The sequence below is a fragment of the Crotalus tigris genome, unplaced genomic scaffold (genome assembly GCF_016545835.1).
Source record: "Crotalus tigris isolate CLP2741 ecotype Arizona unplaced genomic scaffold, ASM1654583v1 scf7180000019297.387313, whole genome shotgun sequence".
NCBI lineage: Eukaryota > Metazoa > Chordata > Lepidosauria > Squamata > Viperidae > Crotalus > Crotalus tigris.
Window position 1 is genome coordinate 318,372 of NW_024097473.1, and position 17,552 is coordinate 335,923.

Consider the following 17,552-nt stretch of genomic DNA (forward strand, 5'->3'; position numbering starts at 1 on the left):
AAAGGGACATGATTGAAGAAAGTAAATGCATGAGGAAAGAAAGAGGAAGCTTTTTTAACTAAAAAAGAGCAAAGAAAACTATGTTCACATACAAATCAGATTATACATAGAATGAGAAACATCTGCAGTATTAAAATGAAGTTTATTAGCAAGCTTCTTCAAGAAAGCATAAGGTGAGAATAATAATAAATAAGCAGCTATTTTACTATAACTATATATCAGAAAGATAGTAGGGCTAGTAGAGCAGATAGTGGATCTTTGCTCTGTAATTTAGAGGTAACATTTATTGATTTTCTGTACCTTAGCAACACTATGACAAACAGATGGTCCCCAGATAGTGGCCAATGCCTGTGTTCAAGGTAACCTGGCATTTAGTGGGAAGGGAGGGTTCACATATTCAGGCCTGCTGTGAGGACTATCCTAAAGACATTTATTGGATAAAGTTGTTCAGATCCACTCAAAGTTAGACTCAGACAGGATATGTCTATATGAATTTCGTCTTGTACCTGTCAAATGGATGACCCTATAATTTCCAAGGAAATGGATAGGATCCTTGGGACTATTGACTCAGTTACCTACTTATTAGATCCATCCCTCTCTTGGTTAGTTAGGACTTCCTGGAAGATAAAATGTAGTTAGGTTCGGGGGTGGTGGTAAATGGATCTTTGAGTGACTGAATGTTTTTGCCTATCTTGAAGAAGACAGTGGTATACCTTCTCCCCAAATAGCCATTTCTGGACCCAATGTTGATGACATCATTCATTATGGTTGTCAATTATCTCTGGTGAAGCTGGGATGGTGTTGGTACAACCAGATGATTCAACTGTTCTGGTTCTTCATTTTTCAGGAACTTTATCATCAATCATGGTAATCTTCTGGACAAACTACAGGTATTAGGATTTGGAGTCACAATGTTACAGTGGTTCTCCTCTTTTCTCTATTACTGGTTCCAGTTGATTTGTACGTGAAGCCAAATGCTTCTGACTTTCACGATGCTTCAAGACTCAACTGTCCCAGCCTTCCAGTTATTATCATATATGGTGGTCATGTAAAAATATAAAAGCTTTTTGGATTAAGATATGGTGGAATATCCAAAGAATTTTTAGAAGAAGGGTAAAATTTATCCCACAATTGTTTTTGTTAGGTATTCTTTCTGATTGTGACACTAAAGAGACTACATTGATGTTAAATTTAATCACAGCGGCAAGGTTGTTAGTAGGGCAATGTTGGAAGAAGGAATCTTTGCCTACCTTGCAAGAGTGGTTTTTTAAAGTTTCTTATTTGGCGGAAATGGCAAAGATTTCGGCTTTCTTGAAAGACCAATCGCAAGAGAAGTATTTTTTGGTATGGAAAAAATGGATAGACTTTATACAATATAAGTTGGATATAAAAAAATATTATTTAGCTTTTCAATAACTTATAAAAAAACTTAAGATATTTTATAGACTTTTTTTTCCTTTTTTTCTTTTTTTCTTTTCTTTTTCTTTCTTATTTTCTTGTATTTTCTTGTATTTTTGTCTTTTTATACATATATTATTGTTAATTATTTAACAACTTGTTTAATTAATGTATTTAGACTTGTTTATGGTTTATATCTGTTTTAAGACTTTTTGAAAAATTTTTAATTAAGCCTGTATTCAACTCTGGGAAGGTTGGGGGAGGGTAGGGGAGGGTTGGGGGGGTTCGGGGAAGGGATTTGTATTGTTTTGTAAAATCTAAAAATTTTTCAATAAAAAAAAAAAAGACTCAACTGTCCCAGCCTTCCTGATCATCATTTACATGAAGCTGCTGGGTTAGGTAATCTGTTGATCAGGTGTTATCAATATGCTGATTATATCCTGCTATATGAGAATCAATCTGATGTCATGGTTAGGCAATAGGTTAGAAACCAAGAGACTATGAGTTCCAGGCATGCTTAAGCAGGGAGCCAACTAGGTGACTTCAGATCAGTCATCTTTTCTCAGACATAAGATGATGACAATGGGAAATCACCTCCAAAAAATCTTGCCAAAATTACCAGAACTAGCCCAGACAGTCAAAGGGAATTAAAACTGACTTGAAGGCACGTACATATACACATATATTCTTGTTTGTTATCTCAACTCTGGGCCAAGAAATTGATGCTATCAAGGTCCTTTTCCAGGTATGTCTGGTCAGGGAAGAGTAAACTTAAAATGAAAACTGAGTAACTGTTTATTTCCGATTCTTCTGGCACCTTGTTTTTTCCACTTTTATTGCTGAATAGGATTCTTCTTCCTTATACAGAACTAAAGTGCAATTTGGAGGGCCTCCTTGATTACTGAAATGTAATTAAACAGAATTCCAACTACTATGAATCTTATGATTCTCTGTAAGATTTTGAAATTATTGAAATCATTTCCTCAAAAGAACTCCAACTTTCTGCTCTTTTTATATTCTTAATAGCATATATTTATGCAAGAAACTACTGAAGTATGCATTTACAATTGTTCATCTAAGGTGGTTTAGCAATATTCTTAGCTGTAACCATTTGGAAAGCTGAATCATAATAAAAGTACACAAGTGCCATTTCATTCTCCAGATTTGATTTAACTACATAAAATTATATGCATACAATAAGCAAAGATGTTATGAGAATCTATCAAGAAGTAATAAATGTACCCAGAATATCTTACAGAAATACAGATATTACAATTTACAATAGTAAGTCCAAACTACAATAAGGCAGAATTTATTCAGGTGCAACTATTTACATAAAAAAGTTACTATATGCTTCTAAAAGGTAAATGATTCCATTTATAGCCCTAGTAGATACTAGAATTATTTACTTCCTTTCTCAAGGAATCTTTCAACTGGGATATTCATATACATTGTATTTATAATAGAATCAATAAGGTAATAAATAATAAATATTTGATATTCTCAAAAAGCACAATACTGAATTTTATATTTTTTAAAGATTCTGAGTATTAATTCAGAGAACTATTATCTATAAAGCAGTTTTAAACTAGGATGAATCATTTGTCCATCTACTCAAATTGCTTTTTTGTAATAGTTTGACAGATCAGACAGAATCTTTCATAGCCTTGCTATTTAAAGGGAGGCTAAAAATTAATCTTATGACTTGAAAGTTGAACATGTGGACAGGGTTTGTACATTGCACTAATTCATGTTTGGTTTACTAGTAACATATTAAGTAAACTACAATCAGCTAATTTGACAAAGCATACTAAACCAAGACCAAATAAATTTTATTATAAGACTTGAATCATCTCATTGATCATAAAGCACTGTTGGTTATATTTAAAATATGGTTTAGCACAGTGATGGCGAACTTTTTAGAGACTGAGTGCCCAAACTGCAGCCCAAAACCCACTTATGCATCGTTGAGTGCTGGGTGGGTGTGGCCCATTGGCTGGGCGTGGCCCATTGGCTGGGCGTGGCCCATTGGCTGGGCGTGGCCCATTGGCTGGGCGTGGCCCATTGGCTGGGCGTGGCCCATTGGCTGGGCGTGGCTGAGGTGATAACAACAGACTGGGTGGGACTAAAAAGTTCAATCAATCAATTCCAACTTTGCAAGATCTTTTTTTTCCCACGAGAAGTTGAAATTGACTGATTGATTGAACCTTTTTTTTTTTTTTGCACATGGTGGCGGAGGCCTAAAGCGAAAAGGTTTTATAAAACCCAGTTGAAGGCCTAGGACTGGGGCGACGGTGCGCGTGCCCACAGAGAGGGCTCTGAGTGCCGCCTCTGGCACCCGTGCCATAGGTTCACCACCACTGGTTTAGCATGATCTATTAATTGAGTAAAAAACTTGCTGTGTTTATAGATGGTTTGCTGAGCTAACTACAACTGGTTTGGTTCAGAAAATACACTCATAACTTAATATGTTCTATGAAATCAACTATTTTATAAATTATGATGCATAGCTTAATGTATTGCGTGATTCTACTCAACTGCATATTTTACCCTATTATTAAAGAGATTAAAGCCTCATACTAAGATTACTACTGGAGTACTCACTGAAAATAATGTACCTATGGACATCAACCTTCATCACTGGGTACCTTGTCCCCACCTGACTTATTATTTGATAGCCTATGGGTCCAGGAAGAACACTCCAAACAGCTTCAATTAAAATACAGCCACAAACATAAAATGCAGGAAAGCCTTTGAAAAAGCAGACATAATCTTTCATTCATTCAATAGGTTTATATATTTGTCAATTTATTCAAGGAATACTAAGACAGTGAATGGAAACAGAACTCAGGTCTTAAATGGTAGCCATTTTGCAACTCTGCTCTCATTATAGCCATACCAAGCTGTTTTATATGTATTATTAACCTAGCAGGATTTTTCAGGACAGTATGAAAAGGGTGAATAGGTGAGTTTTGACAATTTTAAAATGACCTTGAAATTAATCTTTACTAATACAGAGAATTCTAGTCAGAATTCTATTGTCCCAGTCAGCATTGTATTTTTTGGAACAATTGTTGGAAAAGTGTATCAGAAGACAGGGAGATAAATTCTGGTTGATACTTCCAAAACATACATATATGCTAGTTGTGTTTCCCAATGCAGAGACTAGGGGCATGTGGGTATAAATTCTGCAGTAAATAAAGTACAGAAAGAGTTAAATTTGTAGAGTGGTGCAGTAGAAAAATCCCTATTCATTTTCTGATCTCAAGCCATTCCTCAAACATCTACGTACAACAGGGGTCTCCATCCCCCGGTCCGGGACCAGGCCGCAGCATGCCAGAAACCGGGCCAGGCAAACAAGCAAAGCCCCATCTGCGGATGCAGGCAGTACATAAAACCACGCCCCCTCCGGCCCACAGAAAAAATTCTCTCCACGGAACTGGTCCCTGGTGCTCAAAAGGTTGGTGACTTTTGAGGACCAGATGTTATTCCCATATTCCCGAATTGGCCCATTTTAAACAAAAAAACCTGAAGCATGCTCAAGACACACAGCAAAGTAGCTAATCCCAGAAAAGGGGTAAAAAGGCTCCCCGTGCCTGTGTTCAAGGGCAATCATTGCAAAGATCATTTAACGAAATAAAGATAATACACTTTTTTTCTTGTGGAAGGGACTAAAAATTCTGCCGGCATTCGCAGACGCTCAATCCTAGGTATCAGGAGTTTTCCTAAGGGGGGGAGAAAGGGGCAACCCTATGAAGAAAAAGTTGCTTCTGAGCCGGTATCCACAGGCTACTCTGCCGGTTTGTAAGGTCCATTCCTGGGACCTAAATCCGTACCAACCCTTTCCCCATCCACCAGTAGCGACTCTAACGATGGGAAAGCCCGACCCTCCCACCGCCTCCATAGCTATGCCTGCGGGAGAGCCAAAAGTAGGCCTTTCTCAGCAGCGGCTCCGCGTAGCTTAAGCTCTTCAGCGGAAGTGAGCTAGCTCGGCGTTCCTGAAGAAGGCAGTGGCTTCTCTCGTGGCCTTCTCACCTAACCTGCTTACCTGCCGGTATCGGAGGCGAAAAGGCCGCAAATATTGGGAGGCGACGCAAGGTCCGAGAGCCAATTCCGCGATCGATTCCATGCCGGAGCTAGCCTCGGATGACGGCGCGCTGTTAACCCCGCAGGGAAGCCGAGAAGGAAGGAGCGAAAAGAAAGAAGGGGAGCGCGGGCAGAGAGCCAGCCGGCGGGGAAATGCACGCGGAAACTAGAAAAGAACGGGCGGTGCGCGAGGTGTTTCCCTTTTCCCTCATCTTTTTCCTATATGGATGAGTGGAGTTGGGGGACAATGGATGCAGGTCAATGCTTTTCCTATGGAAAAATGCTTTGAATTCAAGGTGGAGGACAAAGATGTTATTAAAATCCTTTAAGGGATAAAAGCTTGAGGGGGACTTTATGAAGTAGTTTGCCCTGCACTCTTCACCCCCACCCTACCCCGGTTATAAGAGAGATAGGGCTGTAGATATATACATGGCAGTTCTTAACAGGTTTATCTATGTGGTCGCTAGGAATCAAAAATGACTTCATGGCAAAGTATCAAGAGTTTCGGGGAGGGGGCCTTGGTGCTGTCTGAACTTGGCTGTTTTCTTACAAACATTTCATTACCCAAACTTGGTAATATCATCAGCGCTAGAGAAACTGATAGCTAATTGAGTGATCAGGTGACTATAGCCAAAGAGGAGTTCTGAGTGCCTTTTGTGGACTAGATAAAAACGGAATAACAGAGTTGGAAAGGACCTTGAAGGTTTTCTAGTCTAACCCCCTGCTCAAGCAGGAGACTATTTCAGACAAGTGGTTGCCCAATCTCTTCTTAAAAATCTCCAGTGAGGAGTACCCACAACTCCTGAAGGCAGGCTGTTCCATGTTCACCCCAATTACTATTAATTATATTACATTAATTTCCTTTATTTTTGGCTTAGCAAGCATAGGCGTGTTTTACACCATGTTTTATGACTTGATATGTGCCATCCAGCCAGTTGTGGTTGCAGTAAAAAAACATTACACTTAAACTATGATAATTCTATGTCATCTTTATTTCAACCTTGCAAAATAGACTAGTATTATTCCCAAATTATGAAGAAAGTACTGCAAAGAGACAGGCAGAAAAGTTACCATAAAACTGCCTGGTGAATTTTTTGCTGAATATTGATAAGGACAATTGTCTGGTTCCTTTTTTTTCTATTTTGAGAATTCAGGGAAAGTAATTTTGCATATGTAATCAACTTCTGTTCTTGAAAAATTAATGCACCCAATATGACTTGGTTTTGAAATTGTTATAAATTAACCAAATTGAACAAACCTGCATAAATCCTTTTATTTGGGGGAATGTCTTCACATTTGCTGTATTCTGCATTTCTGCTTGTTTTAGTTAAGCTAGTAAATAGCAAAGAGCTCTCCTTAGCATTACCATCCTTCACCAGCCAAACCTTTAGCTTCCAAAATTTGAGCATTTAGCTGAAATATGACAATTAGCTAAATTTCTTTCTGGGTGGTTGGGAGTGGGAAAGAGCTGCTGAAAATACCAGAAAACTGAATTTTCATCCAATACCTGTCTTTGTTCTCCATCTTGTGGAATATATATAGCCTTATTTATGTCAGCCCAGAATTCTTATTAAACACTGTTATTGAACAAGATGTTTAAACATTTCTGAATATTGCCCACTCACTTTAGATCAAGTCATATGCTTGAGTGGTCTACATGTCTGGTTCATTTTGATATGATTAAGGAGAAACTATTTTAAAGCTATGTAACTTAGAAGAGAAAGGAGAAATAGATATTTGTCTGCTCTGTGCACTCCATTTCTATAAAAACTTCTGCGGCCCACTTTTCTATGCAAATGTAACAATGCATATTTAATATACATACAGGTAATCCTCAACTTACGACCACAATTGAGCCCATATTTTCTGTTGCTAAGCGAGACAGTTAATTTTGCCCCATTTTACGACCTCTCTTGCCATAGATGTTAAGTGAACCACTGCCGTTGTTAAATTAGTAATGTGGTTATTAAGTGAATCTGGCTTCCCCAATGACTTTGTCAGAAGGTTGCATGACCTCGGGACACAGCCTTTCAGAAGAAAAATGTTTTTGTTCAATGATTTGAAAGTTGTTTCAAGATTGTGCCCTGTCTTGCTGCCGCCTAGTAACAGAATGGATTTGGACTTTCTATGTTTCCATAGTGCTAGTGTTAGGGAGTATTTTTTTAAAAAAAACACTTCTTTACCTTTCGATAATTAGCCTCTGGAAAACTTGGCTATTAAATCTAGCACTAAGCGCTGAGTATGCAGTTAGTATGCACATGGATAAGGTGATCTTTATACCAATGTACAATATTTATTGGAAAATCCAGAACAGAAGATTCAGAAAAAGCCCCCTGCAGTTTATAATAAAGCAAACATACACTTTATTTACTCAAACCTCTCTTAATTATCTCACTTATCAGATCCTGAATCTTTTATTAGATTTACAGAGGGTTTCCACAGCAAGGTATGGCCTTTTGAGTCCATGCTAAGCACATAGTCTTGAAATTGCTGCCTGGTAAAATAGCCAATAATTTATCTTATGGCCCATTTCTAAGCTTCAGCATCCAATCTTTTTTGTTATTGTTTGTTTAAGAAGGATGCATTTTTAGGTGCTGGAAACATTACTGAAAATAAAGATTATGTTAAAGCTAGTTAGGTGCAACAGGATAGCATCTTATTTTAGTTTTAAATGAAAAGGAAGTTAAATGATGAGGTGTCGAGGGATGTGTTAATGGATGCTGGCACCTGGTGGCACAGTACTGGGACATAGTTTTATGCTTCAAAATATAGCTTTGTTTTCAACAAACTATAAATAAAAAGAATTGTAAAAATTAGTCAACAAGTTTTTGGTTCAGAAAAAACAAGCCAAAGTTTTCAAATTCCTCTCTGTTGTGTTAGTAGAAAAAGAGGACAAATTGAGATATGGGAATCAAAGTTCATTACCACTTAGCAATAGCATTTAGATTTATATACCATTCCATGCTGCTTTATAGCAGTCTGTGGTGCTTTACAAAGTCGGCATATTGCCCCAACAAGCTGGATCCTCATTTTACTAAGGATGGAAGGCTGAGTCAACCTCAAGCCCATCAGGATTGAACTCCAGGCTGTGGACAGAATTGGTCTGCAATGTTACATTCTAACTACTGCACCACTACAACTCCTACTTTACTGAAGCTCATCGTAGCATTTACATTATTTTGCCAAGTCTGATTGACCCTTCACAGTGATTAAACTGCTCAAATTTAAAATAATTCTTGAAGTAGCTTTGATGGCCACATGTTCAACAACACAAAAATAGCATTAGTCCAGTTCTACATTAGCACACTTAAGCCTTGAAATAGAATTTCACTTTTATTCATTATGCCACTCTATTTCTGAATAGGCCAAGCAAGTCACAAGGAATGACAAATTTATTTATTTAAAACTTTTGTATCTTGGAATTGAGAGCCTCTTGTCAGGTTACAATCAGGAATAATACAAGGAATCAATAACCTAAACTAGCACCAATCATACAGCAAAACATTCAGATGTTCCAAAATATCTTTTTGAAAAGTTAGTTTTCCATAGCTTAGTAATAGAGAGGTAGCTGGCCAATTATCTGGAAGTAGTTTATTCCAGAAGTCATAATTGAAAAAGCTTGAGGATGGGGTCCCCCAAAATTTGGTATCCTTAGCAAGTCCTTTCAATTAGAACTCACTAGTTACAGGAGACAGAGAAGAAAATTTCAAATATAGCCAGGCCCTGAACCAGACAGGGTTTTATAACCAATATCTGAAAGCTACTGGTAGACAGTGCAGCTCCTACAATAGTAATGTTAGGTAGGTTAACCTAAGCATACCCAATATTAACACAGACTGTCGGATCAGCCGAAGCCTCTGAATAGTCTTCAAGTGCCAAAAGCCTGAGTCACTGATCCAGAAAAGGCAATGGCTGATGCATAAGATGTAGTTGTGTAGAAGCCCTTGTGACCACAGTCTCTACCTGCTGTTCAAGCAGGAGCTATCTTCAGGCTTGAGCTCATCCCAAATGATAAGGCTTCTATAATCTCAGCTGGATTTGACCAGCTGGCATCAAATTCTGAGCAGCTGTGAGCAATTTTATTCTCCAGGTGCTGCATTAATTCATCAAAACAGACCAGCAGATAATCTTCCATCTTGGTTGAGTTAATGTAATGCCTCTCGGAGTTATCTGCAGCTTGCAATAAGAGTGGAAAAGTAAATACAGGTAATCCCCGAGTTATGAGCATTCACTTAACACTCATTCAAAGTTACATGATGAGCGTCCCCTAGTGTTTACGAGCAAGTCCCGAAATTACGAACATTCAGCATCATGGCTGTCGTTCGCCCTTATGAACGAGCACAGTGGCTGTGCAACATTCACCCTGGTTATTCCTTCCCATCCCCGCCCCGTGTCTGTCTAGTCACCAGGTCTTCAGTACTCACCCTGTGAAGATCCTTCGCTTTCTTGGCTGCTCCAGGCCTTTGGTGCATTCGCAGAGAATGGAGGCCTAAAGTAACGCAAGATCACACTATATCAGTGGGGCAAGATCTCACAGTACTGATCTTGTGTGATCTCATGGTACTTTAAGTCGCTATTCTCTGCAATAGAGAATGGAACTGAAGCCATGGGATGCTTTCATGTGCCTCCGGAGGCTGGATTGGGATGTTGGAGGCCTTTTCCAGGCCATTGCCACCCAGATCTGAGCTCTGGAGGCCTTTTCCAGGCAGCTGCCACCTGGATCTGAGGCCAGGGGACACTTATGTAGCCCTCCGGCGGCCTGTTTCCAGGTGGCTTGGAAAAGGCCTCCAGAGCCCAGATCGGGCCACGGGAGTGCGGCTGGAAGCATTCCCAGCCTCAGATCTAGGCAGCAGCAGCCTGGAAAAGGCCTCTGGAGCCTGGATCAGAAGTGTCCTCTGGCCTCAGGTCTGGGCGGCAGCAGGAACTGTGGCAGAGAGGAAACATCTTTTCTAGGTGAGTCCGGCGCGGTAGGAAGGGAGGGGATAGCATGAGGTATCTTAGTGCAAGACTTTTCAACCAGTGGTACGGGTGCCACCTGTGGTACATTGGCACCTAGCAGGTGGTACACGACCATCCTAGAAAAGTGGTAACGGGGGAGGGGAATGAGCTGAATGGTGGTAGCATCGCACAAGCCTGAGCGAGAGATGGCTGTAGCTGCAGGGCTGTCAGGGCTCAGCGGAAGCACCAGGATCAGCTCTTCGGGGCTGTCATTGCTCAGTGGAAGCACCGATCAGCTGGAATGTTGCAGCATCTCCATTACATTCAGATGCTTGGCAACTGATTCATATTTATGATGGTCACAGTGTCCCAGAGTCATGTGAAGTGACCAAAACACTGCAACCATCCAGCAGATGAGGGGAATAAAAACCAAACACCCCCCCATCCCTGCTGCCAATTCTCAACAGAAATGCTCACAACAATGAAAACCTCAGACAGGAGGAAGAGCGCCACTGGGTGGGCAGGCAGGTGTCTTGCTCGGCTGTGGCTTGGGGGGCACTTTTTTCAGTGCCATTGTAACTTTGAACAGTCACTAAGCGAACTGTTGTAAGTCGAGGACTACCTGTACTTCATCACTTTTTTCCTTTTTTTTGGTCATCAAGTTTTTGACACCTTGATAGGCGACTGGTGGTACTTGGATATTGCCATATCCTAAAAGTGGTACAATGGGTGAAAAGGTTGAAAAGCCCTGACTTAGTGGGTCGCGGAGGCCTTGGGGACCTGTTCCACCACTAGGCACTCCATGGCCTTCCCCACCCTGAGATACTTCGTGTTCACTTAACGAGCTGCATGAGTTTTAACGAGCAAGGGAATGATCTCGTTCGAGGTATGAGATTCACTCCAACAATGGTTGGAAACTGATCAAAGAGATAAGCAATCTGGAATTATGGAGAAACTTTCTGACAGTGAGGACAATTAACCAGTGGAACAGCTTGCCTCCAGAAATCATGGGTGCTCCATCACTGAAGATTTTTAAGAAGAGACTAGACAGTCACTTGTCTGAGATGGTATAGGTTCTCCAGCTTGAGCAGTGGGCTGGACTAGAAGACCTCCAAGGTCCCTTTCAACTCTATTCTATTCTATTCTCATTCACTAAACTAATATAATCAGCCACATCAGACTGAAAATTCTACTTTTGCAGTTGCAAGAAACAGAAACATCAGTACCCATGATGGAACAGTGGTTAAGGCTGTATTTGGAATACAGGGCTATAGATCTGTCGTAATAAAAGCCACTTTTTTTTTTCTATCTGAACCTGGAGGATATTATTGCCACTACATAGGATATGAGATCCCCTTGTGGGATCATTTCTTTGTTTCTGCTGCATGCCAGATACAGTACCATTTTTCTTTGGTGATGACCTCTTGAGTCTTCAAGAGTTGCATGAAAAGCAAGAAAATAGACCGGGGACCCTCTTTTCTAACCTATGTTCCTTCTGTTTCTTTGGCTGTGTGTTGCTGTTTCCTGTTCAAGCAAAATCAGCTTGCATTATTATTATTATTGCTGTTGCTGTTCTGTTACTATATTAGTTTTAGTTTCTGTTGATTTTATGCATTGCTCTTGGCTAGGGCTTTCCTGCGCATGCCTGATGCTGCATACCTGTGCCCTATTCTTTGCCTCTGGCCACTGTTGAAAGCTGAGCACTCCCACCCGACCTGCACCTGTGTGAGCATGTGGAGCAAGTGAGTCAGATCGTCCTTTGCTCCCTGTTCTGGCCCAGCCCAGCCCAACTGCTCAGGCAGCAGACAAGTGTTTACCTTGGACATAAAGGAATGTCCCTTGCAGCGCAGCTCCCTTCCTGCTGCAGCTTTTAACTGGAGCATCTGAGTTGGCTGATTCATTCCTAGTTAATAGTTAAGTTGCTTTAAAAAAAAGGTCTCTTATTACTTATTGTTTAACCAGAAGTCGCGGAGGGTCAGCATAACTATAGCTGTGCTTTGCAGAGCAAGACCCTGTCGATACCTCTATGGTGTTTGTTTAGATCAGCAGTCAGGATATGGGAGTCCTGCTCGTAGCGAAATTCATACAGAATTTTCTCTTTTCAGTCAGCTTCAGTGGTAATAGTAATAGTTCCAACGTTCGAGAAACGAACTCTGAAAAAACTTGGCACCCTTGTTCGATGTCTGTATATAATAATGTTGAAATCCAATAATTAAGGGTAAGATGACTAAGCAGACAAATAGGAAATATGTTGCAAATGTACAATTTATAGGGAAGTAGTCTCAGGAAAAAGAAATACTCTGATAACAAGTGAAGTTGCCATTATTTGCTTAGATTACAGTTTTAATACATTTAAACTCATGGTTACAAATAATCTCACTTGTACAATTATAAAAAAATACTACAGTAACAGTTTCTTTGTGTGTTCTATTCCATTTTATCAAAAGACTTCAAGCTGATTATTTACAAAAGATTGGCTTGCATATTATTTCGAGAGCACTTCCAAATTACCATTATGGTTACTTTCCAATTTTGCATCTATGAGTTTGAAACTGACAGCTGTTGTCTTTAAAAGAGATTGACAATTGTTCATAGGTGCCAAGTCAGCCACCTCAATGTAGAAAACATCTGTAGGACATGCAAAATATTTATTTTAAAAATGCTAAACATTCTGAAAAAACTAAAATGACTGTCTTCCTTTTTCTATCCAATAAATGATGTGTCAATATGTTGGCAGGGCAGTTGTTCCAGCTGTCAAAGGTCATCAATCAAGCAGGTTCAGGTAGCTATGAATATCTACTTATCATTTATGCAGACTAAAGGATTATTTTTAACATTACCTATAGCCGTCTTTCCCACCTTGACATTCTCCAGATGGGCTGGACTATAACATGACTGAATACCAAGACAGTTATAATTCCATATATCTGGAAAATATTGGGATGGTGAAGACTGGACTTTAAAAAGTTAAGTGGCTATTTTTTCAATTAATACTTCAGAATGAAATAAATAGATAGATAGATAGATAGATAGATAGATAGATAGATAGATAGATAGATAGATAGAATCTGCACAGGATCTTAGCTGTTTCTAGCTTTCTAGATTTCAAACAGAAAGCTCTGATGTTGTTCCCGGAATCAGTTGGATCCATTCTCCTAATTTAGGAGTCACAGCCCCAAGTGCTCTTACCACCACTGGTATCATCTTGGTCTTTATTTCCACATTCTCTCCAGTTCCTTTTTCAGACCCTGGTACTCCAGCTTCTCATATTTCTTCTTCCTGATGTTGCTGTCACTTGGCACCGGTACACTTATCACCACTGCTGTATTTTGGTCCTTGACTACTGGACAACATCTGATTGATTAGCTAGTATCTGCCTGTCCAGATCTGCCTGTCCAGAATCTTAGCTTTCTTATTCTCCATACTTTCTGTAGGAGCTTGCATATGGACCTAGGATGGTCTCACCCATATTCTGTGCAGATGTTCTTGAACACAATGCCAGCTACTTGGTTTTGCCATTAAGTGTATGCTTTTCCTGCCTGCATCTTAAACCCTCCACTACTTGTTGGACTGTCTTTGAGGCCTCTATTGTACGCATAGTAGGCCTTTTGTATCCTGTCTAGTATGGTAGATCTCTGCTTCTATAGATCTGGTGCTTAGTTTTGTTTTGTGCTGTTATGATCAGTGCCTCAGTGCTGTCTTTTTGTCCAACTCTTCCCACTGATAATATTTCCTAATGTCTACCACTTAGCTATCTGTCAATGGTACATTCCATGCAGGGTCTTGTCTTGCCATGGCATTTCCTCTGCTTGATCTTCCTCTCATGTCTGCTACTGCCTCAGGCATTCTCTCAGTAGCTCATCTTTGGATGCCGTCTTACTGATGTATCCTGGATGCTCTGGTTTTCATACAGAACAGCCATTTTGATACTCACCAGGCCTTGACCGCCCTCCTTCCAGCTGCTGTACAGTCTCTGAGTGTTGGACTTGAGGTGGTGTACATTGTGAGAAGCTTCCAGGTCTCCACATCAGCAGCTTCCATGTCCTTCTTTGCCCAGCTTACTATACCACTGTATAGTTATGACTGACAGGGTATATGTATATGTTGATGGCATAGATCTTGTTCTTCCCATTGAGCTGGCTCTTTAGGATTTATCTGAACCTTTGGTGATACTTGGATGTTGTTCTCTTATTTGCCTCTTCATTGTGGCTCCCATTGTGGGATACCAAGATACTTTTAACTGGTTGGTATGTCTGCTATGTGGCCTACTGGTAATTTCACCCCATCAGCCTTAACTACTTTGGCATATGCTACACTTGATAGCCACCTGTGTGAGCTGTCTTGAATTGATTCCCAGTGTTGTCTCCCACGGTCCTACTGAGTTTTTGAGGAAGATTCTTAGTGTCCTGTGGACTTTGGATAGCCCCAGGCATTCATAGAGCTACGTATGTGGCATTGAGTCATAGGCTTTCCTATGACCCAGGCTGTGCTCAGATCCGTTTAGACCTTGAATCTTTGGCAAATGCTCCATCTATGAGCAACTGGTGTTTTGAGCCTCTGATGCTTTTCCCAATGCCCTTATGAACTGTGATCATATACTGGCCCATTTGGTCCTATAATTTGGTGGGTATAATGCCTGACAGGACTTTTCATGTTATAGGAAAGCATATTATTGGCTGGTAGTTGGAGGATGCTGTTCCCTTGAGGTCTTTCATGAGCAGCACTGCCCTTTCTTGTATTAACCAATCTAGGCAGGAACCTGCTGCTACAAGCTGATTCATCTGCACTGCTGGATGTCCACGTACTACTGTTAGTTTCTTTAGTCAGTAGGTGTGAGTCATGTCCAGGCCAGGTGTTGTCCAGCTCTTCCTGTTCTTGACTTGCTGTTGGATGTCTACTGTTGTGATAGTGACTAGTTCCTGTTCTGGGAGATTGCTGTGGTCTGCTCTCAGGTCCTGTAGCCACTTTGCATTGGTGTTCTGTGTCTTCTCTTTTTCTCATATGTTCTTCCAATACTGTTCAGTTTCTACTGTGGGAACTCTGCTGTTATTCCTGAGAATATATTTTGGATAGTTTTTTGGAGGACAGGGAATTTATCTTCTTGGCTGCTTCTCTAGTGTATCTCCTTAGCCTAGTAACTAGTGCCATGAGTCATTGTTCAGCAGTTTCAAAGGTACAAATGGACTCAGGTCCTTTTATTGTTTCAGTAGCCAAGTCTTATCCCTAATCATCACACCTTTCTGTAATTCTACCAGTTGACTAACCTCCCTTTGAATTGCCTTGACCTTAGCCTCTAACCTCATTTTCTTGGGAGTGGTACTGCTGCTCTTCTTGATCATGTAGCCAAGCATATCTCAGATTATAGTGGCTGTAATGTGTACCAGTTTATTGATTTGAATTATCATGGTAGTAGTGACTGTTATGAGCACTAGACTGGCATCTTCTAACATATTAGCTGATGGTACTTCTCTACTTAGCCCACTTATCATCAGATTGTCTTGATTCCTCAACATGACATGGAATTTGTTAATCCAAGCAATGTATGAACTAGCATGACTCTCCTAGCTTATGTCGTTCTCATTGTGTATTTTTGAGGTAGGCAGGTGAAGCATTAGGGAGTCTTTCTCTAAGGAACCCTACCAGAAAGATTTGAACCCTGGTCTCCCACATCAAAGGCAGTGTCCTATCATTAAGCTACAGATTATTTGGAGATATGAGTAACATATTAATATTCATAGTTATTCCTGGCTTATCCTCTACAAACTTTATAAATAATATTTTATCTAGCAGTTAAAGTCTCCAGACTGTCCTTATGGGGAACTCAGTGTAGCACATGTTGCAAGAATTTAATCATGATGTGACTAAGCCATGTTTCACTGGGGCAAGATCAGTTTATGGTTCATTTGTCAGACCAAAGGGAATACGGCAAAAAGCACACTTTGTCTGGCTATAAGCAACACCTGCATCTCTGTAGATAAAAGTCAGTCAAGGAGTAATTCCCATACTCATGCCTGGACCTGTAAAAGAGGTCCAGCCAAATCACACAACAATTCTACACAGAGATACAAACTGTATTGCCTGGATAATTTTGATTTATTCAGCCTATAATTACCTCCAGGTAACTTGATATATTTTTCAAGTTTTTCAAGATTAGAAGATGGAGAAGAAAGGTAGAGCTCTGTGTCATCTGCCTGAGAAAGTCCAGCTTTTCATGTGGATATTGAGTAGCATAGCATGTGTGATAAAAAAAAGTGAACACAAACATTTCAATATCTTGCCAATGCAGTGCCAGACCCCCCTCCCCACTACTGTGCATTCAAGAAAGATGATCCAGAGCATAATACAATTTACTCTGCTCTCCCTCTTCTATTTATTTTTTTTAATGTAAGGAATCCATCAAGACAATATTTGTCCAGCTCAGAAGTCAGAGTGGATTGGATGTAGAGACCATCTTGCCTGCAAAACCTACCCCAAACAGAGGCTAGGTATATTTTTTTAAAGCCATCTGATCTGTATGGACAAAAGTGATTGTGTCAATGCTTCCTCCAAAATTATCAGGCTTTGAATGAATATCAGGCTTTGAAAGAATTAGTGTTGAATTAGCTTTTTCTTTATTGTATCCATCATAAAAATAATCAAAAACAACATCAATCTAACTAGACACAACATTATGTCTTTTAACTTACATTTCCAAAAGTGACTTCAGTGCTTAGAGTAATGATGTTAAACAGTTTGTCAAGAAATGATGTTAGTTTACTTATACATTGGAATATCAGTAATAAAATTTACTTTGATCTTGTACTTGCAAAATAATTAAAGTATTGAATTACATGTTAGACTTCAGTCATTGGCATATGTACAGATTGTCAAGAGGATGCCAGAGAATCACTGAAAGGCAAGCTGGAAGACAATTAAATGTAAATACCCAGAAACTGAACTCTTTTCAAAGAATTCTTAAGTAAAAAGTACTCAAATCTAATTGTTGCATTTAATACAAGAAAATATCCTCTAGATAAGCCTTGTAAACTTCTCACAGTTTAAAAAGCATTGGAATAAATCCCAGGGAAAGACAGAGAAAAATACATATAAGCAGAAAAAAATAAATAATAATTTCAGAATAAACACATGTT

The 17,552-nt window shown here is 39.8% G+C and overlaps 1 protein-coding gene across 1 annotated transcript in view; it reads right to left on the bottom strand.

The window, feature by feature from the left end:
• NUDT14 (nudix hydrolase 14) overlaps nucleotides 1-6,191 on the bottom strand; it is a 67,983-nt gene extending 61,792 nt beyond the window's left edge. Inside the window, exon 1 of the mRNA XM_039361486.1 lies at nucleotides 5,447-6,191. Within this exon, the coding sequence (XP_039217420.1) occupies nucleotides 5,447-5,527 (81 nt within the window). The 5' untranslated portion in view covers nucleotides 5,528-6,191. The remainder of the gene's footprint in view (nucleotides 1-5,446) is intronic.
• Between the last annotated feature and the right edge of the window lie 11,361 nt (nucleotides 6,192-17,552).